This window comes from Phalacrocorax carbo, chromosome 14, assembly GCF_963921805.1.
Source record: "Phalacrocorax carbo chromosome 14, bPhaCar2.1, whole genome shotgun sequence".
Taxonomy (NCBI): Eukaryota; Metazoa; Chordata; class Aves; order Suliformes; family Phalacrocoracidae; genus Phalacrocorax; species Phalacrocorax carbo.
Genome location: NC_087526.1, coordinates 14,065,881 through 14,089,919, shown reverse-complemented (window position 1 = coordinate 14,089,919; position 24,039 = coordinate 14,065,881). Strand labels below are relative to the sequence as shown.

General features: G+C 41.8%; 1 protein-coding gene across 1 annotated transcript in view; it reads left to right on the top strand.

Annotated features, from left to right (window-relative positions):
- The window catches only part of PTPRT (protein tyrosine phosphatase receptor type T), a 474,734-nt gene that overhangs the window by 295,567 nt on the left and 155,128 nt on the right, over positions 1-24,039 (top strand). Inside the window, exons 8-9 of the mRNA XM_064465788.1 lie at positions 18,440-18,736; positions 20,116-20,225. Coding sequence (XP_064321858.1) covers positions 18,440-18,736; positions 20,116-20,225 — 407 coding nt within the window. The remainder of the gene's footprint in view (positions 1-18,439; positions 18,737-20,115; positions 20,226-24,039) is intronic.

Genomic DNA, 24,039 nt, shown 5'->3' with positions numbered 1-24,039 from the left:
AACATCAGTATTTCTTGTATCTCATCCGGCACAATGACCTCTTCTGTATGCGGGGTTGGAGGTTTATCTTTTGTCACTAAAAAGTTCCCAGTTTTCTTAAGCTGAGGCCTGCAGCCCCTAACGTTGCTAGCTGAGAGCTAGGAATTTAGCTAGATGGTAGATCCTGCGCAGTGGAAACGTTATTGCTTTGCATTCTGTTCCCAGGCTGACACCCTGGGAGCTGTGGCTGGGTTCGTTGCCTCTAATGAGACAGCCTGTAAGTAGATACGGTGTTCCAGCTGGCTCTGATGGATTTATTCGAATTAACTGCAAGTCTTGTTGCAGTAATACGTTTGACAAAAATTGAAGTTACAAATTTGAACTGCTATGAGTTGGTATAGAAATCTCCTTATACTACTCCCTGTATAATAACATTAACTTTTCTTTTGGTGTACTTCTGTAGCAGTTGCTATGGAAGTACATAAAGAGATTAGTACTGTACGGATAATCTATAACTTAGAAACTGTTCTCAGGCTTTTTTAGTCTCCTTCATTAACCCCTATGTGACCAGTTGGCTTTCTATTAAACACACGCTTCTGGAATCACCTTTACCACACCCCGGCAGTGAAGTCATTGGTACAAAGCGTAGTATGAGAGTAAGAAGCAGTCGGGTGGGTGTCCAGCAAAACTGAAATGATGGCACAGTGATTCTCTTTTTTATATCTATGTTCGTGATGTTTCAGTTTTGAATTTGAGTCCGGATGCAAACATATTCCATCTTCATCTTAATACCCATTTTCTTAAATTGATAATCACATCGCAGTTACTCTATGAGAAAGCAGCACCTTTGGTTTTTTCCCAGATAGTTGATGCCTGGCACAGTTATTTAACGAAACTCAGCCTGAGCCTCTTCTGTGTCAGTATAATGGCAAAGGTCATCTTCTGAGCAAAATATATACTTTCTGGTTCCCATTTAAAATGAGTGGGTTTGGTCTGATAGTTCCTTCCTTGGTATATGTGGGGGCGGGAGTCTCCATGTTTTACCTTTGAATTTTGCAGTGGCATTCACCCAGCATTTTCACAGATCACCGCAAACCCAAAACAATGCTGCATTCTAGCGTGGAACAAGAAGTCAGAAAAAACTCATCAGAATGTAGCTTACGCAAAAGGTCTGAGCTACGTCTGATGGGCCTACAGTGAAGTGTGACTTACTTCAAGGTGTTTTCTCAGGGTTTTTTTAACATTTTCAGTGCAATTCATGTAACTGGAAATCATCTTTGACACTGTCAAGTCTCATTGCCTCATATTGCTACCCATTACAATGTAAAATCTTTTTTCATACAATTACTGAGGTCTGTTTTAAAACCTAAATAGATTTTTTTTATTTATTTATTTTTTATTTTAGGTACACTTACATGAGTAGGCTATTTCTCCTGGCGTTTGGAAATACATGAGTGTACTTTTTACACTTTATTGCTTGCTACTGGCCCTTGACTTTTCAAAGGAAATATGAAAATAAAGGTAGATGGCTCTTTCCCCATCCATCAGCCATCTTCCCGCAGGATCAGATCGCTAGATTATTTAATCTTCTTTGCTTTTAGACAAGATGCTTCACCAGCAGTGGTTGATATGGTTTAATTGCCTATCAGACCAGCTAAAATTGTGAGAGTATCGGGGGAAAGAAATGAAGTTTATGACTCTCGATCCTTCCCATTTTTATATACAGCCTGTCTTTTACATAGAAGGTACCACCACTACTCTCTAGCTATGGGAAAAAAAATCTTCTGTGACTGGAATTGCTGGAGGGTAAAACAAACAGAAGACGTGAACACAAATGCCGTACTGGAGATGAAGGGCAGGATGATTCACGGTAAATGATTGGAGATAGCTTGCTGAGTTCATTCGCTTTCGTATCTGAAAGCCATCAGTGCCTTACGTCAGGACTTGCAAACGATTCAGACGAATGCGAGTCATCTTGTGAATATGTTAAATATGCTTTCCTGGGATAATGGGATGTGGGCCAGGACTGAAGGGACTCATAGGCTCTAATTTTTTTCAGCACATAGGACGGAATCTGCCACGCCATTTGTGTGAGTCAAACTGGCATACAAGGATGCTCCAGAGCAGAATTTCTAACTGAAGAAACGAGGATTTGCCGATTTTGCATATGGATTCATGCATGTATTTGAAAACCTAGCTGAGAAAGGGCACAACATCAAAGATACAGATGCAAACTATGTCTGTAGACAAACCGCAGTTGGCATATGCCGTACTTGCTCCTTGTATCTGATGCGTACCTGGAGAGGGAGTACCTGGTGCTCCCCGTGCATGCCTGAAAACATCCCAAGCACCATTTGCAGGGCAGATCACAACTTAAAATCCCAAACCTTGTTCTGCTACAGAAAAAAACCAAACACAAAATGTTCTGCAGTTCATTATCCCATGAAGCAGATACACACAGTGTGCTGCTTCTTATTTCACAAAAAAGCCTCCTTAGTTGCTTAAGTTACAGTATAAAGTTATTCTACATTTTACTGTTTTCTGCTACTTTCTCTTCACATCATTTCTGAGTAAAATAATTCCCTTTGGCTGATTGATTCAGGAATTTGACTGTCGCATTCGAGGCATGACATTTGAAAACGCATACTAATGGACTTTAAATGTGTTGCTGTAAGTTTTAAAGTGATTTTTTTTAATGTCGAGGTGAAGCACTAAATATCTCTTCGGGTAAAATCTATTGCCCCTAGAAACAATATTTTAAAGTTCAGTAATATTCATGACTACATTCCCCCTGTAATTGCATCACTAAAAGAAAACCAGTGTGCTTTACAGCCTGGCCCTGTCTGAAATAGCTTTGCAAAGACCTGGTTTTTACTATAGTCTATTGCAAAAGACAAAAATAGTGCCAGAGCAGATGAATAGCTCAAACGCAGTGAAACTCCAGCTGCAGTGGTCTGGAATTGCAGTGCTCCATCTCTGCCTGGTCTCAAAGTGGCTTTCTGCTCCAGTCTATGCCTATCCCTGATGCTGCTGTGGATTCAGAGAGCAGTCTTGCTCCCGCCTGTGTAGGCGAGTGTATAGGCCACCCTAAGACAGTGCAGCTAGCAGCTTAATCGCCGCTCTGAACCGCTTGTATTGTAAAATGGGTGGTGCCTCTTAGAGCTGAGCAAACACGTTTTTGTCAAAAATGCAAATTGAAAAGTGCAAGTGTTTCTTTATAGTCACCATATTGCTGCAGATCTATAACAAAATTCACATTCGTGCTGTTAGTGGGTATGTGGCTGTAGGAAGGTCGCCCGTTTGATGAATTTTAAAATTGAAGGTTGTGATCACGGAGGGTACCGTTTGCAAGTCGTGCGGTTGTAACGTCCCTGACACAAAAAACACAGGAATTATTCTCCTAATGCACTATTCATTATAAAATCACCCTACTGGAGTTTTAAGTTTGGAGTTTGTGGATTTTCATATTTGAGGAGCTGAAGCCATTTTTGCCTGTTGCCTGCACAGCAAGGCTCACTTCATGCAAATGGAAAGGAGCACCGGTCAACTCCTTGTTATGTATGCTTCTCAAGCAAGGCAGCAAGATCCTGATTCCAGGCGCTGCATTGGTTGCAATGTGTGCAGCGAAACAAAAATGGCATGAATACATGTCCCACAGTGAAAATAGAGGGTAGGCAATTAAAAATATCTTCATTTTTTTCTCTTGCAAACAGCGCATGAAAAGCTTTTAGTGAAGAATGAATGCAGACCAGCAAAATGACATTTTCATGGTCTCTTGACCACCACCATGCTTTAAGCTCTTCAGTGGCACTACAGGATAGTAGTGGAAATTATATGCTGTGTTTGTATTTAAATGGTGATAAATTACTAATCATATCGACAATTACCAAGCAGCTCACCTGATAAAAAAAGACGTAGTCAGATAGCTTCTGCAGACTGTCACTTGCTCAAGGACAAGTAATGTGCTTTATAGGAAAGATGCTCACTTCAGCCAGAATAATTAGAGAAAATGTAGATGAGAGCTGTATGTCTGACGGAGTTACCCTCCACTGTTGCTCTCGAGGGCTCTCTTGAAAAATCGGATCTGTAATGGGTATTACGCAGATTTGAAAGAAAAATTGAAACATGCGACTTTTTTTATCTGCTTTTGATGTTACATTCAGCTGCTTTCATCTCAGAGGATAAAAGTAATTGAACAATAATCCCAAAGAGAGTCAAATATACAAATCAATAAACTGCTCTCACAGGAGAATTTATTTGGGTAAGCATACTGATGCCTAACGTTTCCCCAGGCTGTGGGGTTTCCGTTAGGTGGTCTTGTACTCTTTAATACCGATAGTGAGGTCTAGGTTGGAGAACAGAGGCAATGAATAAGGCAGATACGCTCTCTCGATATCACCAAACAAGAACAGCTTTTTACCTCCTTTGATTGACATCCTAAACCTTAATTGAGTGCTGAGAGCCAGCTGCTGTCTTTTTATTTTTGTGTTCTTTTGGGAAGTACAACGAAAGCGAAGGGCTAGTGCTTCCGCTAGATGCAGTAGTAACGCAGGCAGTTGTTAGGCAAGCTGCTTCTGTTGAGCGTTTTTGTGTCTTGGCTGTGTCGTGTGCCGCAATTTTGGGTCCTTTGCATTCCTCTTCTCTGCACTGTTTCCCAGTGATGTGGGATCTAATTTTTTATCTACTGTTATATATTTTTTTAACAACTTCATATGCATTCTTAATACATATTTCGATAGTCCCCCTCACCTTTGTGTGAGGTGCTGTGATAGGCACATAGAGAAAGGGAATCTATGTTCCAGGTTCTTAAAGTCTAAATATGAAAACAAATTGAACGTTACTCTCTTGTACACAGCTTAACTAGGTTTGACTGTGCAGGAAGTTTGCCTCAGGATATAGATTAAGCCCCTTTCCATAACCCCGACCGTGATGCAAAGAGAAAATAGTAGGAAGGGTTGGAGGTGGAGCAAGTGGTACGACCTGTCGCCTGAAACTTTCTATGGTCCTATGTAAGGACCATGTCATGTAAGGCCTGTCAAACTTTGCCATTTTAGCTGAAAATCTTAAAGGTAAGCAAACCTCCAACCTGAAGAATGTTTTGGAAATCTTTAGCCATTTCCATGAAGGAGATAAAGGGAACATAGGTTTTGCTCGTGCTTATTCAGTTTTTAAGCTTGACCATACATCTTCTGGAGGAAGAAATTGATGTATCTCTAAGGCTAGCCTTTCCCTCACGAGTCCGGTGGGTTTTTTGGGGGGTTGGTAGGGTTTGTTGGTTTTTTAAATTGTTTCTATGGTTGGTTGGTCTGTTTGTTTCTTTCTTCTCCCGTCAACATGAAAACCCACCGCAATCTGTCTGTGTGAATTAGATGAAGTGTAAAAATTGTTGTCCATGTGTATGCAGTAAAATGTTCACAGGTGGTAATAGCTGACTTTTGAAAAGACTTCAGTTGCTCTAAGTTGCTCTTGTCCTGTCCAAGGTTAAAATCAATATTAGAAGTGAAAGGACCCTTAGTCTAGTGAAAATGGTTTCCTTACCCTGCTCAGTCAGTCTGGAGGAGAAATCTTCTGGAGTTGAACTTAGAGCTGATGAGACGTGTTGGCAGAAGGGAAATGGGGAAGTGGGTTTAGAAAGGAATTAGAAGAAGATGGGAAAGATGACTATGTAGGACAGCTGGGCACAAAGAGCAGGAGAGGGAGCTGGGATGTCTTTTAAGGATGAAAGAGGAACATACGAGTAAGGTCTGAGACTGAGACCCAGTGGCTGACAGGGATCAGGAACCCAGCCTGATGAGGAGCTGCAGTCCCTGAAGGAGAGTGGATTGGGATGGATTGGCAACTCAGGCTGGAATAAGAGTCTTAGGAGCAGATGTAGTTGAGGACTTTGAGTATGGAATAAGTGCTGGAGTGGTGAAAAGGCTGGGCTGAGGTAGACAAAAAAACAGTGGTAGTGGGGTGTATGGAGCAAGGAAGAATGGAGTAGAAGAGCTGGTTGTGGGTAGAAAATGTTCTCACCCATAACCAGAATTAAGTCTTGTGACTCTTTTGCTACTCACTGGCACAGATGAAGACATAAATGGCTGCAATCTACTGCTATCTGCTAGTCAGGCCATTAGTTAGCTCACTGAATTTCCAGGCTGTTTTGACACCTGCATCTGTTTTACATTGAGCTAAGGATGTTTTGGGGGAGGCAGCACTCCTGTGGGGCAAAAATACTATTTCAGTATAGTAGTCCATGGGCAAGAGGCACAAGGTTCCTTGGGTACTGTGGTCAGGCCTGAACACGTGTGTGCGCGTGTGTACCCTTTTACGCTTAAAGGGAGGCTTAGGCTGCCTCAAGGCACCAGGGTACTGAAGGGGTTTGATGGGCTGTTTGAGAGTCCCCTGATACCGTAACCAAAAATCTCTACAAGTCCTTGGGCACAGTACGTAGGCACAAATAATACAAAGTTCACATAGCGCTTGCAGCTTTAATTCTAACTGGACCTAACACTTGATTGCTTCACTTTGTAGCTGTAACGCTTTTGCATTTTAAGTTTCATAGGAGATTTTCTGAAGATTAAGAGGGAAGAGAAAGTGGTTGTATCTGCAAATCTTGAGAGAGTAGAGCTGAATGGGTGCCAGATGGAGATCCCTGATGTTTCTAATCTTTTGCTTCTCAAGATAAATTATAACCATCTAGGGAGCAAATGCTAACACACCTCCGTGAGGAATATTGTTATTTTAATAGCAAATCAGTAACTATTTTTTCTCTGCCCTTCATTCCTGCCCTCTGCTCTGAACAGAAGGAAATCATTAACAGCTGGAGGACAACCAACCATCAAACTGACTTTTTCAGTACTTGTTCTAAGTAGGAAGATTAGAGGAAAACGAAGTTAGGTACACAGTATTTTCTTTATATAAATTCAATGGTATATTAAAGGAAGAAAAAGTGTGGCTCACCATAAATGCTCTTACAACCTGTGGTGCCAAGCTGCGGCAGTAGTTACTGGAATGTTTCAGTGACATATTAACAGGACTTTTCTTAGAAACTCTTAGCTTTCCTTAACACACTTTCAGCAAATGGATTTCCAATGAGCATCTACCTCCTTTCTCCTCTTTCCATTTCCAAATAAACTCTTTCAGGGCACAGTGGTGCATTTGTGTGGAAATGGCTTTGCTGAGAAATTGAAAGGCAGGATCTGGATCAGTTCCCTGCACGAGTTTTGCAATATCCCTGAAAAGTGTCGTGATCTGTATTTGGCACCCAGAGCATTGCTGAAGCTAGTGAGGGGAAAACTAATCTCTTGCGCTTTCATTGGCAGCACTGTCTCATAGACTGATCCTAATGGGGTGGAAATGAGCTCAGCTGCCTAATTCTGTTAAAAACATGGGCTTTTTTTCACACATGAATGCTCATCTACTTCCTTCTAGCCTTCTTGTTAAAGCCACGGCAGCAAAGAATCAAGCCATAGTTGCCGAAAACAAAACACGCTGCTTTTTTTCCACTTCAGTTCTTTTTTTTTTTTTAATATATGCAGTAAGAAATGGCCAATGCAAGAGACTTAATTCACCCAGAAAAAAAAAAACATTCTAAAATAAATCTTGATGTGGACAAATAAGACCTTCCCTAACTTTTAGGGCATGACTAACTAACTTGCTCATTAGCATTGTAATTTGAAGTACTACTGTAAACCTTGTTTCACTGTCTATGGTTCAGAACACAAAGATAAGGGCAATGCATCCCGAGAACCAGATGTGGCTCTTTGCAATCCAGCTTCACTTCAGCTGCGATCCATGTGCAAGCAGACAGTCCAAGATCTTCCATGGGCTGGCTCGGTTTTGGGTCAGAGTTCATAGAATCATTGGATGAGTTGGGCTGGAAGGGCTCTTTAGAGGCCATCTAGTCCAACCCCTCTGCAGTGAGCAGGGACATCTTTAACTAGATCAGGGTGCTCAAAGCCCCGTCCAACCTCATCTAGAATATTTATAGGGAAGGGGCCTCCACAACCTCTCTGGGCATCCAGTGTTTCACCACACTCATAAAAATTTTTCTCCTTATATCCAGTCTAAATCTGCCTTCCTTTAGTTTAAAACCATCACCCCTTGTCCTGTCACAACAGGCCTTGCTAAAGAGGCTGCCCCCATCCTTCCTATAGTCCCCCTTTAAGTACTCAAAGGCCACAATAAGGTCTCCCCGCAGCCTTCCCTTCTCCAGGCTGAACAGCCCCAACTCTCTCAGCCTGGCCTCACAGGAGAGGTGCTCCAGCCCTCGGGTCATTTTTGTGGCCTCCTCTGGACCCGCTCCAACAGATCCATGTTCTCCTTGTGGTGAGAGCTGCAGAGCTGGACACAGCGCTGCAGGGGGGCCTCACCAGAGCGGCGCAGAAGGTCAGTAGGGTTAGTCGTTGCAGTAAGGCACAGCTCTTTGGTCACAGGACATCTGATTTCCTAGCTAGTGGAAGACCAGTTCCCAGCTGCTACCTATGAGAGATGAAGTAAGCAAGCAGAGCGGTAAAACTGCCTCTACATTTCCATGTGCCTGTAAATGAGGACGTAACCATTTTCAGTCGTGCAGACAGTCCATTGCCATGCCTATACCTTTAGGTCCATTAGGGCTGACCTTCCTGTCCTCCTTAAAACCAGGGCTTAGGTTTTTAGTTCCAAGATAAATGTATCAGTAGTACAGGACTTTGTAGGGAAGCTTTAAAACTGAACACCAACACACTTTGCATGGCTGTCAGTCTTTATTACGTCCTTCATCATCTTCCCTTCTGAAGACTGCAGAAAGTTTCCTCATGGCAGACTCTGGTTTTATTCTCTGAGGGAGCTCAAGTGGCTGTGTGGAGGGAGGATGTGTGCATGGGTGTGGGCGTTCGCACAAGTTCATGCAGTGATGTCCCTACTAAGTGACTTCCATGACTATTAATTAAATTGTGCTAATGCTCTTGTTAAACTGTAGCTGGCTGCTAATTGCTTGCTTTGCTATGCAAATGAGCTGAGAAGTGGTTTAAAGGATGTGTTCAGGCCTGCACAGCAATTAGGGATTAGGGAATGGGAAGTTACAGCTTTCTGTTAGAAGATAGTATTGAGCAAAAGAGAACAGCAGTCATTTGATAGTCTTTGGTGAACAGTCCTACTTCCTGGGGGTTTGTTTGTGCTTTTGGGGGGCTTTTTTGATTTTTTGTTTGTTTGTGCTTTGGTTTTTTCGTTTGTTTGTTTGTTTTGGGGTTTTTTTTTTGTTGTTTTGTTTGTTTTTTTTTAAAACAACAAGATCAGAAGTTACTCAAAGTTTATGAAGCAAGCAATCTAAAGTTCCTCTGGGGGATTTTCCTGGATAATATCAGCTGTACTGCAAGCCTAGTGTAGAGCTTACCAAGTCCTCAGCCTTCCTGTGGGAGCAGTACCTTGGCTATTGCAGATTCATGCCTCCTGCAGTGCGGAGCCTAGAAGAGTGAACAAACCCTGAGCACGTCTCATTATGTTTCGTAATAGAAGCCTGTAGTCATACGGTGGGGCCATGTGGCAGCAGGGAGATTACAGGTATCAGGAACAATTTGGAATCGTTTAGAATTGAGTCATTTTCTGAGCAGGCAATTAATCCAGTTGCAATTAAAAAAAGAAAGCTTGTTGAGTTTAAAAAGGTATGCTTGGGTTAAAAGAAAGACTTGGATTTCAATGAGACTTTTAAAAACGTTTGTTGGGGGTATTAACAAGGCTGCTGTAATCCTGGCATGATGGCCTGTATGTTCAGAGTCCTACACTCAGAGTCCTAGCTGTGTTAGAAGCTACGCTCTTTTTGTAGGCTTTCTCAGTCAAACAGTGTTTCAAGTCAGACAGTGTTTCTCAAGAACTGGTTAATCTCTATTTTCTCATACATACTGCCTGTATTGAGATCTTTTAAGAGTATTTTCTTAGAGGCACTCTGATCTTAAATGGTCTTTAAGAAGTGCCGTTCCTGCCCCTCACACTGCTCTCCTCGCACTTTCCTCTGGCGTAAAGTTATTCTGCTTTATTTTTGTTTGAGGCAAAAGTGCAACCATATCCTAGAAAAAAAGGGCAAGTATTGGGCTAAATGCAATGCATTGATTTTGTTCAGAGCAAACTTTTATCTGTCCTCCACTATCCCAAAAAGCGCCTATAGCATTGTGAAATGAACATTTGTTCAAATACGTACATTCACAGAGTCGCCAACCGCCCACGGCGCTAATGGCATTGCTCTGAGTTCAACGCCCTAGTGGAAGGAAGACATGAGCATGAAATTAGAATTAAACAGCTGGTCATAAATTGTATCTAGACCCTTTCTAAAAACGTGTTTCTGGAATCGACTGCAACCAGTACTCAGCTGCAAGAATTTAAGTGTCTCTTGGTCTAGTTAAGGGAATAACTGGGAAAAGAAACTGGTTGGCGTAGAATTACAGTCTCTGACTTCTTTCCCACTAGGTGAATTTCCAACCACCTGCTCCCACGAACTCCCCATTTGTCTGACCTTATTATTACAGTTGTGACATATTCTACTTTGCTCTAAGTAATTATCCAATCTTAGCATTCTTAGCAATCGAAAAAGCAGTTGTGTTTGGTTTTTTTTTTTCTTCTTCTCTAATATGGCATGCTTTAGAGAGAAAATCCCTTTAGATGTCATCAGGTACAGGGAATCAGCTAGTCCCCGTCATGGAGAGGTTCCTCACGTGTGACTCCCCATAGCTGGTGAGAAAGGGAGTCGCTGCTGCTCCTGAACGTTGAGAAAAAAGGACAAGCCTCAAGTAGTTTAGGGCAAGTAGGTTATTTCAGTAGTGCCCGCAAAGCCAGCGTTTCCACAGCTGATAGCTCCTGCTGCTAGGCCTAGAAGTTAAACTGGAAATCTAAACTTTTTTTTAATTTTTGTTTTTGAAAGACAGACTTCCAGAAGAACATAGAGAATTTATCTTGCAGTTTGCACAGACGTAGAAGGAAGCCACGGTTACAAATGAGGGAAGGCCTATCTGCAAGAGCAGTGCTTTTCTCTGCTGCTCAGAGTAATTCAACAGACCCAGGACTGAGTTTAGGAAGCCTCTCTTACTTGCTATTTTGATTACCTTATTTGTTTTTATAGAGATAATTTATGTTTTGCCAGGACCTAGCTTATATATTATTCTAATCTATTCCACTTAATGCATTTGAAGATAACAGCAGAAGTACCCAGAGGAAGAGGTAATAAAATTAAATATACATGCGTGATAGTAAAAAAAAATAGTTAAAATAAATATTTCATTTATACATAATAAAATAAATTTGTAAAAAACACAATTTTTGCTTTTGTTTGACAAAAAACCAAGTGGTTTACCTGCTTTGTAATCTCACTTTCATTAGCATATTTAATTATGCTTTTGTATTTAATCATCAAAATGCTCAATAATGTACATTTTGTTCCCAGCCATGGAATATCACTGCTCTGTGTATCCATGATAGATGTTTTTAATAAAACCAGTAATTACCCTTTATTGTTGTTTTACATTATTATTTTTAAGTTTGTTAGGGAGCAATAGTTTTAGGTATAAAAGGAAGAAAGCTTTCATTTTACTATTTCATAATATAATGGGAAAAAAAAATCCCTTTAAACAGATGCTAATAAACCTTTTTTAAAGAGTAGTGCTTAATTATCTTGAAGTTGTTCACAGGGGAAGCCCTGGCAGCCCCGCTCCGGCCGTAAGCTGGAGCAGGCACAGGTGGGCAGTGCGGCGGCAAGTCGCGGTCGGGCTGAGCTCATCTCTGGCCAGCCTTGCCTGTCCTGCCTCCTTGGGCACCTGCCAGCCTCTGGACTTCTGGTCTGTGAGCGTGGCAGGCACGTTTTGTAGCAAACTGAAAGGTCAGCTGCGTTTCTCCAATATCAGATAGATCTGGGCTCAGTTTAAAGGCATTTGGGTTGATTTTTGTTTCGTTTCGTGGGGTTTTTTTGTTTGTTTGTGTTTAACAAGCTTGATCTATGAGATCAGAGGATGTTTAATGGGTTCGGTAATGCACCAAATAGCTTCCCTTTTTTTTTTTTTTGAAATCTGGGGTTTCTTTCAGGGCAGAATTCCAAGTAAAATTTACAACTGAAACAAAACCAGATCAATCAAAAAGTGAAGAAAACATGCTGTGAACTGAAGTAAAATGATCGTGTTAACTGCTGAGAGAGCTCAGTCCCTGCCTTATCTAAGCACATACTCCATTATCCAACTTATTTCATCTCTCTTTTAGAATAGATGCATCTGTGTGGCAGGGCTCCTCCTTCTTCATTGCTCGGAGACTGCCATAAAGTAGCCTATTTCAGTTCATCAGCCGTAATGACACCTATTTCTTTGTGTATGACTCGGGATTTAGTTGATGTAGGTATCTCAACAAACAGGTGGTTTGTTCTGTGGTGGCTTTATTGTATCAGTTTCACTCCCTTTTTTCTCTTTTCTCTGTTGCAAGTCTTCTCTCAGAACATGCCTTTCAGTATAATTGCCTGCCTTCAGCCTTGTCTGCACGGCCTTTGGACCAGTGCTGATACACGAAATGGTTTAAAGAAAAATGAAAATTAGACCCAAATATTAGGGAGATATTCTTTCTGCAGAAAAGGGCAAAGCCAAAACACTTCTACAGTATTGAAAGACTCGCGAACTCTGTTTAATCAGTGTTTGTCATGTCTGAAAAGGCATTTATACCCCATTCAGGCTCAGAAGGCATTGAAATATGATGGGCAGCAGCTGTGTGAGCTGCGATGCTCAGCAAAGGAGCTCTGTCACAGAAAGACATGCTGCACTTCAGGGATGGACAGAGTTGTCTGTCATTCTGAAATGTCCATGTATAAGGCATTGATACGGAAGGTGTCTATAGCACAACTCATCTGTCAGAATCTCTTTGAAGGGATGAACAGCACACACTGTGGAGTTGTTTTATCCTGAACTGTCACACACACTTGATTGTGTGTTTATGGCAATCCACTTGAACACTTTTGCTCTGTTTATCGTGCTATGTTTTTTGATAATAGGTATGTTCCCCAAGTCTTGTTTCATCCTGTGGAAATTTAAGGAGGAAGAAGAGGAATAGGGAATAAAGGCGAGAGAGAGAAGGCTTCAGCTCTAAACTAATACCTGGAGTAAAATAATTGTCAGACAAATTACTGTTTGGTTTTCCATCTGTAGAACAAGAACAATGTCCTAGAAAAACGTAAAGGAACTGGCCTAACTGCTCATTCACTGTCATTAGGAGTTTGTTGCTGTTGCATGAAAAGTGGACACCGTCTCAATTTATTGTGGGAGTGAAATATTATATGAAATTCTCGACCATTCTGTGACACTACCAAATTGATATTTTGTAAATTGAAATTAATTTAAATATTTTCTGGGCAACAGAGAGAGGTTCTACCATGCTGGTAGTTGGGAGAACACAGGGTTTGGTCTCTTTATCAACTATCAATGCACCCAGTCTTCTCCTTGTCTCCTCCCGGTCTGCCTAGGAGGAGGGGATGGGGACCTTACTGGGGTGCCCAGATGTTGCTTGGCCTGCTCTGGTTGGAGTGTCTGGCTGGTGACTCAGGTGTGGCTGTGTTGAGGGGAAGGCAGGAATCAGACTCTCACCTGTTTTCCTTCTCTCTGTATCAGAAGACATCAGTTCAGGACTCTCAGAAAGCTGCTGCATCTGTCACTCATTTTTCTTCCCTTTGTGCATTCTCAGCCTCTGTAATGTACTGCTGGGAAACAGAACTTAATCAGTGGCCACCTGCACTGCTAATGAACTCTCCATATGCTCTCCATAGGGTCAGGAGACATGGGCACGGGGCCTCAGACAAGTACAGTCATCTTCCGCTCAACATCACGTCTTTACTGACAGCAACAACTTCTTGCAGTCGGGGCCCTGCAGCAGGTGGTTAATCTGGGGGCGACAGCTGACTGCCTCTGTTTAACTTCACTGCTCAACTGGAGCTTCATGTTCAAACCCCAGTGTTTCAACGTCGCTTCCTTTCCTCTCTGTTCTTCTCTTGGTGGAGGGGTATAAAGCAGGGACAATTGTTATTAATAATCTAAATCAACCTTTGCCTTTCTATACCTCACCTTGAGCAAGAAGACTACAGTGAACAAATGAGATCTGTAACACTCAATAAGGAAAGGGCAAAACCAGCCGTAAGAGTCACCTTTTCTGTAAAAATTGTGACAGCAGCAAAATGCAGTCTCTGAACGTCGCGGGTCACTGCTGGGTCAAAACCATCTGCTTAACTGGACTAAGGACTGAGAGCACAGCTGAAGGATCGCTGGGAGAGTTTGCTTCCATTCGGGCCACTTGTACATCACAAGTGCTTCAGGAAGGTTCCTGGCCCACTGAGTGTTTGCAGCAGCCTACCAGAGTAATGATAGGTGGGAGATCACCATCAGTGGGAGATGAGGTATTAAAAAATACTGTTCAGTCCTTGATTTTGATGTGAACTTTCAAAATGTAATTAATAGTTGTTTTAGTTTAACACCAGCCAGCATTAAGTCCCACACAGCCGCTTGCTCACTGCCCTCTGGCAGGATGGGGGAATCAGAAGAGAAAACTCGTGGGTTGAGATAAAGACAGTTTAATAGGTAAAGCAAAAGCCACGCACACAGCAAATCAAACCAAGGAGTTCATTCACTCCCTCCCAGGGGCAGGAGGTGCTCAGCCATCCCCAGGAGATCAGGGCTCCATCGCGCGGAATGGTGACTTGGGAAGGGAAACACCGTAACTCCGAACACCTCCCCCTCCTTCCCCCAGCTCTGTGTGCTGAGCATGACGCCATGTGGTAAGGAACATCCCTGGGTCGGTTGGGGTCAGCTGCCCTGGCTGTGTCCCCTCCCGGCTCCTTGTGCCCCCCAGCCCCTCGCGGGTGGGGTGGGTGAGGGGCAGAAAACGCCTTGGCTCGATGTAAGCCCTGCTCAGCAAGAACAGAAACATCCCTGTGTTATCAACGCTGTTTCCAGCACAAATCCAAACCATAGCCCCATACTAGCTACTGTGAAGAATAAATTAACTCTGTCCCAGCCAAAACCAGCACGATAGTTCAACCAGGCTGAAACACAAATACAGCGTTTACACAGTGAAATCCCAGAGGCTGCAATTTTCTGTGCATGGGTTCAAGACTAGTTTTAATAGATTGGTGGCAGCTGTTTCATTGTTCCTGCCTCTTAAGAATTTCCTTTGATTTTTCCAAGGTGCCAGGATACTTAGAAAATTTTACTTTGGTATATGCAGGTTACACTAATATCTTTTTATATATGATCTCTGAGTATTCAGATTGGTCCAGCCACTATCTGTCTTGCTTTGGTAGGTATTTTGGCTGACGTTGAGATACATATTAGTAGCTTTTCTTATGCTAGCCAAGTGCAAGGTTAATAATTTTCAGGCTTGCATTATTTGGAAGCTATAATTTCAGGAATACAAAAATGGAGCAGTTTGTCCAGTTTCAAATCACTACTAGAGGACTGTAGATAAGTTATAAACATTTTTAGTTTTTGTGCTTGTTTTGAGGGAAAATAAGTCACGACAATGTAAAGAAAAACGAGTGATGTTAGGCAGGAGAGTCCCGGGATAGGAATGCAGACCTTTTGAGATCGTATACTTAACAAAGCTAAAATGTGGAAGGAATTAAACGGAGAAGGTAGTAGGACCGCTTTCCTTTACAAACAACAGTACAAAATTTCATCTTTGAAAATGAGTTTCAGTGGCGTACGCTGCAGAGGAAAACAGAGTGGCAACAGAAACCCTTTTCAAAATTGCATAGTCTCAGTTTTCAGAAAAATGAGATTAAAACTGAGAGAAGAGAGCAAGAGAGAATATAGAGGTTTCCAGGTCCAGCTTCTATTTGTTTATTTAATTCCAATTCAGTGTCTTCCTCTCTGAACCTTATCTATATAGTTTTTACTTACTTATTTATTCCTCCTTTGCTCAAAACTCTAGAAGGCCATTAGATGTCAAGTCTCTGCACCTGCTGTCACAGACTCCTCAGGCAATGGGTATTTCTGAAACCTGCATCCCTTTCCTGCTTTCACTCTGAACTGCAGCGTCACAATCTCATTTTCTCACTGAAAAATCTCACACTTTAGGATTATCAGCCTTGGGAGAATATGGTATGTTCTGTTTAAGTGCAGTGGGGTCCGGTCTATGTTTGGAATCTGTATTTTAGTTTCTCAGTTTGTAACTCAAAGGTATCTGCGGTTAATAGGCCTGTTACTCCACGGAAAAGATTGTCTTGAAAAACGAAAGGAAGGCCTCTGGATGTATCTTAGAGCATTTACGGTAAAATTTTGAGTAGAATTAGAAACCAGTTGGTACAAGGCATTTTTGTTAAGAAAGGAAAGGGCAAATGCGAACAAGATGAGAAAGCAAGCTACAACATGCAGGTAATCTCCCATAGTCCAGGTTTTGGACATAAGACTCTGTGAGATGATGCTGAATCAGAGTTGTTCCATACCCACTGATAAAGTCAGCACATCTGACCTCAGTAAGCCAAGCACCCTCTAGTTAGCCGTTCATTCCACAACCCGACTGACTTAAAGAAAATAACTGTAATTTTTTAAAAAAAGGAATAGCATTAACATGGAGGATCAGCTGCATCATTGTCTTGGCATGAAATGTTTTTGCCGTGTCTCAGCCGCACTCTGGGTTGGGGTCTGGAGCCGGGTGGTGTAGCGGAGAGATCAGGACAAGCATCTGCTCTTGGTTTTCTTTCCTTTCAGTGCATCTTGGAGAGAGGCTTGTGCTTACCTTTACCCTTTCAGAGGCTGAAAGATTCCACAGAACCATTCTTTTGCTCCCCTTATTTATCTATACAATTCATCTACAGAAATACTCCTTTCGTGGGTTTATAGTAAAGGAATGATTATCACCTAATGCTAAGTGTGTATATATATTTATGCATACCAACTTTCTCATTTCTAAATTATTATTTTTTTTACCCAGTAGTGAAGAATCTTATTTAAGAGGTGTTTTCTGGATGCTAAGGGAATGGCATGACTCATATGGAAGCCTCAAACAGTTACTAGCTTTAGACCCCTGGTCATTTAATACCCATCGTACTTTAGAAGTGTCTGCATGCATCTGTATCTATATAAAGATTCAGAATACTGTTCATTTCAGAAGTAGCTATTTTTCCATTGCCAGTGACTAGGGGTTTTTTAGAAGTAATCTGGAATATGCTGGTCGTTACAGTATATTTTCTGCTTACACATTAGTAGATTGAAGTCAGTATGGCTGGTGCATCCTTTACTTTCAGGAATGACTAGAAGACTCTTTCTTCACTTTAATTATCTTTCAAAGAAGTGTAACTAGTATTTGACAGTCCTTGTGACTTTTTTGTTTCGATGAAAATGTTCTGTTCCTTTCATAGGTTGAAATCGTGAGAGCATGTGAGAAGTGGGCGAAACACTAAATGGTGCTATAAATCAAGAAACTCTATGTGAAATTATGTATTTTCTAATTACCTTGCGTAGATATATATTGAGCAAAACAGCAAACGAACTACACAAGTTGAAGAAATGTCAGATAAACAAACTGTGACATGTGTAGTATTATTACCATCTGACACATCTCAAACACTGATTTTACTCACTCATCCTTCATTCTTTATATCTGCATGTCTAGCAGTGCATGCATTTATATTTTATATAAAGGGCAGAGTCTGTAGTCAGAGCATTTGAGTTATGCTGTTAAAAATAAATTAAGGAACAGCAGGTGAAAATGATTCCTACACATGAATATTCAAACTGTACCTCAGATACTGTAGAAAGAATAATAAAATGCAATGAAACTTTGGTGGGGCCAATGCATTGATATGGTCTGAAATAGAAGTTTTATTGGCACGAGGTTGAGGTGACTCGGAAAACTTGCTCAAGGAGTGGCATGATCTGCTCGTACTGCCATTGCCAAAACATTCAAGAGTTCAAAAAACTGGGGTTCGGTAGTCCTGGGATGTTGGACGTCTAACAGACAGGCTCTTAATCTTGATTCTTACACCTTTGTGCCTTGCTCTCTGGGCAGAATGGGTTAGGGTCAGCAGGAGAGTGTGGTGGCTACGTTACTAAATTTAAAGCTGAGAGACTTGAGTTCATTCCTACTCTGGCAGCCGTTTCCTATGTATCTGCATCACTTGAGGCGGGGCTCACCAAGGTATTTAGGCGCTTTAAGTAGACCATCAACTACTATTTTTTTTGAGTAAGAATGAAAGTGTGACTTCCACACTACTTAACCGATGGGAATCGTGCTGCCATTGTTGGATTCCGTGAGGTTTCACAGGAATCAGGGGCATGGGCACTGTTCAGGGCCCTGTGACAGGGGATTATCAGGGAAAAATCAGAAGCCATTTGTGGAGCTGACATTAATTTCCCTATCACACTTACGTTGTAAAGACAAGAACATTCAGAACGGTGAAATACTTAGATACTCTGGCAATATGGAAGGAAGCATGTTAATGGATGACTGGCTTCTTTTAATGTCAATTTTTTTTTCTTTGCTTGTTTCACAGATCCTGTCCATGGACCGCAAAACGTAGAAGTTGTTGATATTCGCTCCCGCCAGCTGACGTTGCAGTGGGAGCCCTTTGGTTATGCAGTGACCCGCTGCCACAGCTACAATCTCACAGTCCGGTACCAGTATGTGTTTAACCAGCAAAAATTTGAGGCAGAGGAACTCATCCAAACTTCTTCCCACTACACCTTGCGAGGTCTTCGGCCCTTCATGACCATCAGGCTGAGGTTAGCCCTCTCTAACCCAGAGGGCAAAATGGAAAGTGAGGAGTTGGTTGTGCAGACTGAGGAAGATGGTAAGTTACGTTGGGTTTGCTTGCTTGCTTGGGGTTTTTTTGGGGGGAAGACTAATATTTTCAGGTTGTAAATAACAACATAACCCTCTGTCCCATGAGACTTACACATGGCTTCTCTGGACAGTGTCTGCATTATGCAAGTAAAATTTGTAGGAGTAAATAATTTCCATGTCACAGCCCTGTTCTGGAAAGGGCAGGGCTCCCTGAAGTGCTTGGAAATGACAGACACTAGTTGGAGCAGTTACTCAACAGCGGTAGGTTTAATTCTGTAGAAGTCATGTTCTGAACTAGCCAGAACCCACAGAGCAGCCTCCTTTATCGTATGAGCAAATGTAATCCTGGCATTTGTTATTTTTTCTTGTGCCTTCACATCACTGTCCCAAAGAGAAGTGTATTGTCTTCCTTTTCAGAGTGTATTTTTATTCTTAATGCTGGTCTTCTGGATATAGCATTATATATATACATCTCAGAAACTAAATTAATTTGATGCTAACTCTTCCCTTCTCAATACAAAAGAATTGTTTTCCAGAAGAACTGATGGAAAGCTTTAAAGTGACATTACCCCATCTGAGCTATTTCAGACCAAGGACTCTCATAGACCACAAGCCTCCATTCTCTCTAGCGTGTTAAAACAAGAAGCGTTCTTCCTCTGCCAGAGCTGTAAGGAGTTGCTGTCCGGAGTTTCTCTCAGCTGAAAGTGGCTCCTGCAGCCCAGTATATCATACGGGGGACGTAAGAGGATGGCAGGTCTTTCAGAAAAATGAACAGGGTTTTTATCAGACAAGCTTGGGAGTGCATTTAGTTATCTTCCACAGCATTAAAATTTTGCTTGAGTAGGTGGATTTTTTAGCTGGCCTTGTAGCCATAATGAAATATAAATCTTATATTGTTACTTTACTAAGGAAATCAGTCTTTCATATTGATAAAGGTGTGCAGCCCAGTAGCATCTTTATGCCAAGGTGCAGTCTGGCTGTTCAGGTGAATAGAGCTTTGCTCTTGGGTGGGTGGAGAAGGACAAATTAAATTCCCTGCTGCTGCTATGCTCTACGGGAATAAGGATGTACTGAAATTAGCTTACTGTTTTCATGGAATCTGATTTTATTTATCGCCTAGTAGTTAGAATAGTGTATTCTTATTTGAACCAAAGGTCGAGAATAGGCCTTTCATATTGATAGTACTTTGGAAATGGTAGTGCCTTGAGGGATTTTTTTTTAATTATTATTATATTATTTTTATTCTGTTTTTATTTTCAGCTCTGAACTTCCTGTCTGATGTCTTCTTGGTGTCTTCTGATGTGTGTGAAACTGGTGATGGCGGTAGCTTCTAACACAGTTTTTTTTTGTTTGTTTGTTTTGGTTTGGTTTTTTCCCCCCCTGTAGTTCCTGGACCCGTTCCCTTGGAATCCATCCAGGGAGGACCTTTTGAAGAGAAGATCTATGTTCAGTGGAAGCCTCCAAATGAGACAAATGGAATCATTACACTCTATGAGGTAAGGAGAACAGATTGTTGTCAAGGAATACATGCCACAGGGCCCGTTTCGTATGTGTTTAAGCCAATCCTGAGCTCTGAGAGATTTCAGCAGGTGCTAGAAGAAGCCTGATTAAAATGGATAAGAGTCTTCAAGACAGTCTGCTGCTGTCACTGAAAAAGTTTTCCAGTTCAAAAAAGAGAAGGAATTTCTTTACCAATATTTGTGGCAAAATGAGAGCCATATTTTCCCCAGGTCTTGGGCGTTCAGTTCCTGCCATTTTTTCTTCTGCAGTATCTCCAAGGTCTGTTTCCTTTCCTTTTTTTCTTGAGGTAGATTTCTGTTAGCTTTTATATCTAAATACTGCAACTAATTCCTCTCTACCTTTCCAATAGTCATAACGCTTCCTGGCAATCTCAGCAGAATATAGCCATTAAGTCTTATTTTATAGCATTCTTATTGAATCTTTCAACGACACATCTATCTAGCCCAACCACTTTCCCTGCTGCCAAACAAAATATACAGCAGGTTATAGGATGATCACTGACCATCCTATACTGAATGAAAAAAAAATTAGATGTGATTCTGGAGTGTATCAGAGGAGATGTTTCTTGTTAAGGTAAGGAAGCCTTACTGTCGTCACCTGCTTCTGGTGCGGCTGTATTCATAATGTCATGTACACCCAAATAGGCGGAAAAGGAATATGAAAGGAGGACTGCTTTAGAGGGTTGTGTGAAATGAGAGCCAGTGCTACAAGAAAAGGTAAAGGCACTTTTATTAAAGGGTGGAAAGCGGTGCGTCAGTGCTGGCTGAGCATGTTTCAGTTTGTGTTCAGCATTTTCCGCAGTAAAATGAGAAAAAGTGTGTGTGGGAAATGTTTCTTTTATGGCGATGTAAAAATCCTCACTGTGGGCTCGTGCAGTGGGGTCTGATACAGAGGGGCAAGAACTACTTTTTTGCTTTTTCTTCTATGCTGGATGAAAGTACAAACTTATTTTGGAAAAGGCAGGGGCACAAGAAGCAACTCTGCCATCACCAGAGAGGTTCTGCTCCTTTCCTCTCCCCATCCAGCTTCTCAGTTTGGAACAGCATGCCTTGTAACGTGTCACTCCTAGATCCCCTTGCTAACACTGGCTGTCTCTGATGCAGTGATGGTCAAATGGAAAAAATCGAGCAGGTTTAGTGTCAATGAGCTCTTACAATACAACATGAGCAAGACATGGCAACTCTCTCCTGGGCTTAAACATAACTGCACTTTTAGGTCATCTCTCCAGCTGGCTCGCAAAGGGTAGACTGAATTTGATACAGCAAGGCTAAATAAATGAATAGAAGTTCCTTTTGCTAATTTTGTGTCATCTCAGCCAGATGACAGTCCTTGGCTAGTAAGGAGTCATTTTATCTTGGTCACTGTTGAGACATTTGTGGAAATCCATGCGGGTTGCATACCACCTGTCTGTACTAGAATAGAACTAACCCTTGCAATTTCATGTATTTTGAAGGTCTACTACAGGATGTGCCGTGTCTGTGTAAGGAATTGTGCAATAAAGCTGTCTGTAATTTTAAGGAATTAATCTGAATAGAATCTGTTGCAAATTCATTATTTTTCTGGCAACACAGGTGACCTATAATGGAACACGTTTAAAATAATCCAAGTCAAATGATGCAAAAATAATTCCTTTTAATTTTTAAAGAGGCAGTTTCCTACTAAAATATTGCCTTGGGCTCAGCTCGTTGAAAGGACTTCAGCAATCTGAGTAGCTTTTCTGGCTGAGCAGCTGCACAGAGATACTTTAATGCCTCCAGCATAGTGATGCATCACGACAGTGCCTTTGCCCCTCAAGTCATGTCATTGCTCGAGCCTCAGTGGAGGCACAAACAAATTTTTCTTTTCTGATAATGACTCTATGCATATTTGGCAGCTAAAGCCAAAGAGAAGTGAAGGTGAATCGTCAAGCTGTTGAAGTCTGTCTCACAAGCAAGTACGAGTGCCTAGTCCAAGTAAAAGGAGATCCTGGTTTTGAAATTGTTCAGTAAATAAAGTACGGGTCTTTGCACAGAAACATCTCATCCTGCTACCTGCAATTGAAATTTAATCTTCCTGAAAATACTGAGAAACCTCAAGTGTTGTCTAGGTAGTTGCATCTTCTGTATTGCTTGCTTAATCCTTAGCCTGCTGTAGATACTTAAACCTCCACCTTTGTCTCTACTGATATTATTTTAAGATTTCATGCCATGTGTCTAGGACCAAAGTAATTCCTCAGTAGCAATGGCCTCTGAAGTGTTCCTCTGAGACAGGGTTCAGCCATTTTTCAGTGTCATCACGGCTTTACGCTGCTTTAGCAGAGTTCAGCTGTCCTATTGGTTAAAGAGGAAGAAAAAGCTCATAGTTAGTCAGTTCTTTCAAATACCCATGGCCTACAGCACTGATCCAGGTAGAAGCAGAAGGCTATAATGACAACAGAAGAAGAAAGGTGAAACAATGAACTTGTGCAGCGCTACTCGAATGAGGTCTCTGTGGGGAGCACAGCTCCTGAAGCCCCGCGCTGGCAGTGCTGCTCTGTCACCAGGAGGAGCCGGGAGCCCCAGTGATGTGCTAGCAAATTTGCAGCTATCTAGAAACACTGCAATTGTGTCACTGTCATTAGGGAGAGACAAACCCAACAACCTGCCAACATTTATTAAAGAAAAATTCCCTGCAAAGGGCAGATCAAGAAATATTACTTTAAGAGTTTGAGCTAGTGGTGTCAAGTTCTGTGTAACACCTGGAAATAACTGGCTAGATTCACATGTAAGTATTGCACAAGTGACAGTCTCTCAAACTTCCTTGGGCACTAACCCTGCTAATGAAAACAAATAAAAAACCCTCCTCCTCCTAAGGAATAGTTCCCTCCTTACCATCATCTTCACAATCTGATTCATTGTATCTGGATACCGTATTTTCTCTCTAGTTCTAACAAAAAAAAGTATTTGTAAACTTCTAAAATGTTTCCAAACCCCACACTGTCTATTCTACTTACATCACACTTCCTTCTCCATGGGACAGATTTTCTTCTCAGGTCCCGAAGCTTTCTTGCGGTTCCTGCCAGGCAGACTTCGGTATCGCACAAGTTGCCATTGCAGTTCGCGCGCGCGTTGCTGACGTGCCAGCTGGGCTGAAATTCAGCAGCGCAACCCTCAGCAAGCATTTGGCAGCCACAATCACTAATTTAGTAATGACTGAATACTTTCTAAGGAGCCTAAAGAAAACGGAAGGACCTTGATAAACCTTTTTGACTTATGCAGGTCTCTTCTGGTTGATATTTATCCTTCAAAATGCTATTGTAGTCTTTTAATAAAGGCGGCAATAGCCTTGCATTTAAAACTGGTTTTAAAACCCCCTGTGTTCAGTTGGAGAATTAATTGTTTCACTGGGTTACAACCACAGCTGGATTTTTAAACAAAGGAACCTTCTCGATCCCCAAATCGGTATGTAATTGCAGTCTGTTCCTAGGGAGCAGAAACCTCTTGTTCAAGGGAACCTGGAAAGCTCTGGGAATTGCGAGTCAGTTAATCAGTATGCTGAAAAGATCAGGATATGAGCTGTGTAGAAAGCGAGTGATGGTACCGTTCGTTCTGGGGGTGCCAGGGGAGAACAGCAAAGCAGTTAATAATGTGAGGGTGTGCCAAGTTAGTGGGTGTCAGTTGATCTGTCCAGTCAAGAAAGCCACGGGGGAGATGCGTAGGCTGCTGTTGCAAGTAAGCCGTGCAACGGAGGTGAGGCTTAAGAGCTCTCAATATAGTCGAGCTTCAAGGTGTGTGGGTACTTACATGAGACAAGTAGATCAATCTGTGTTCA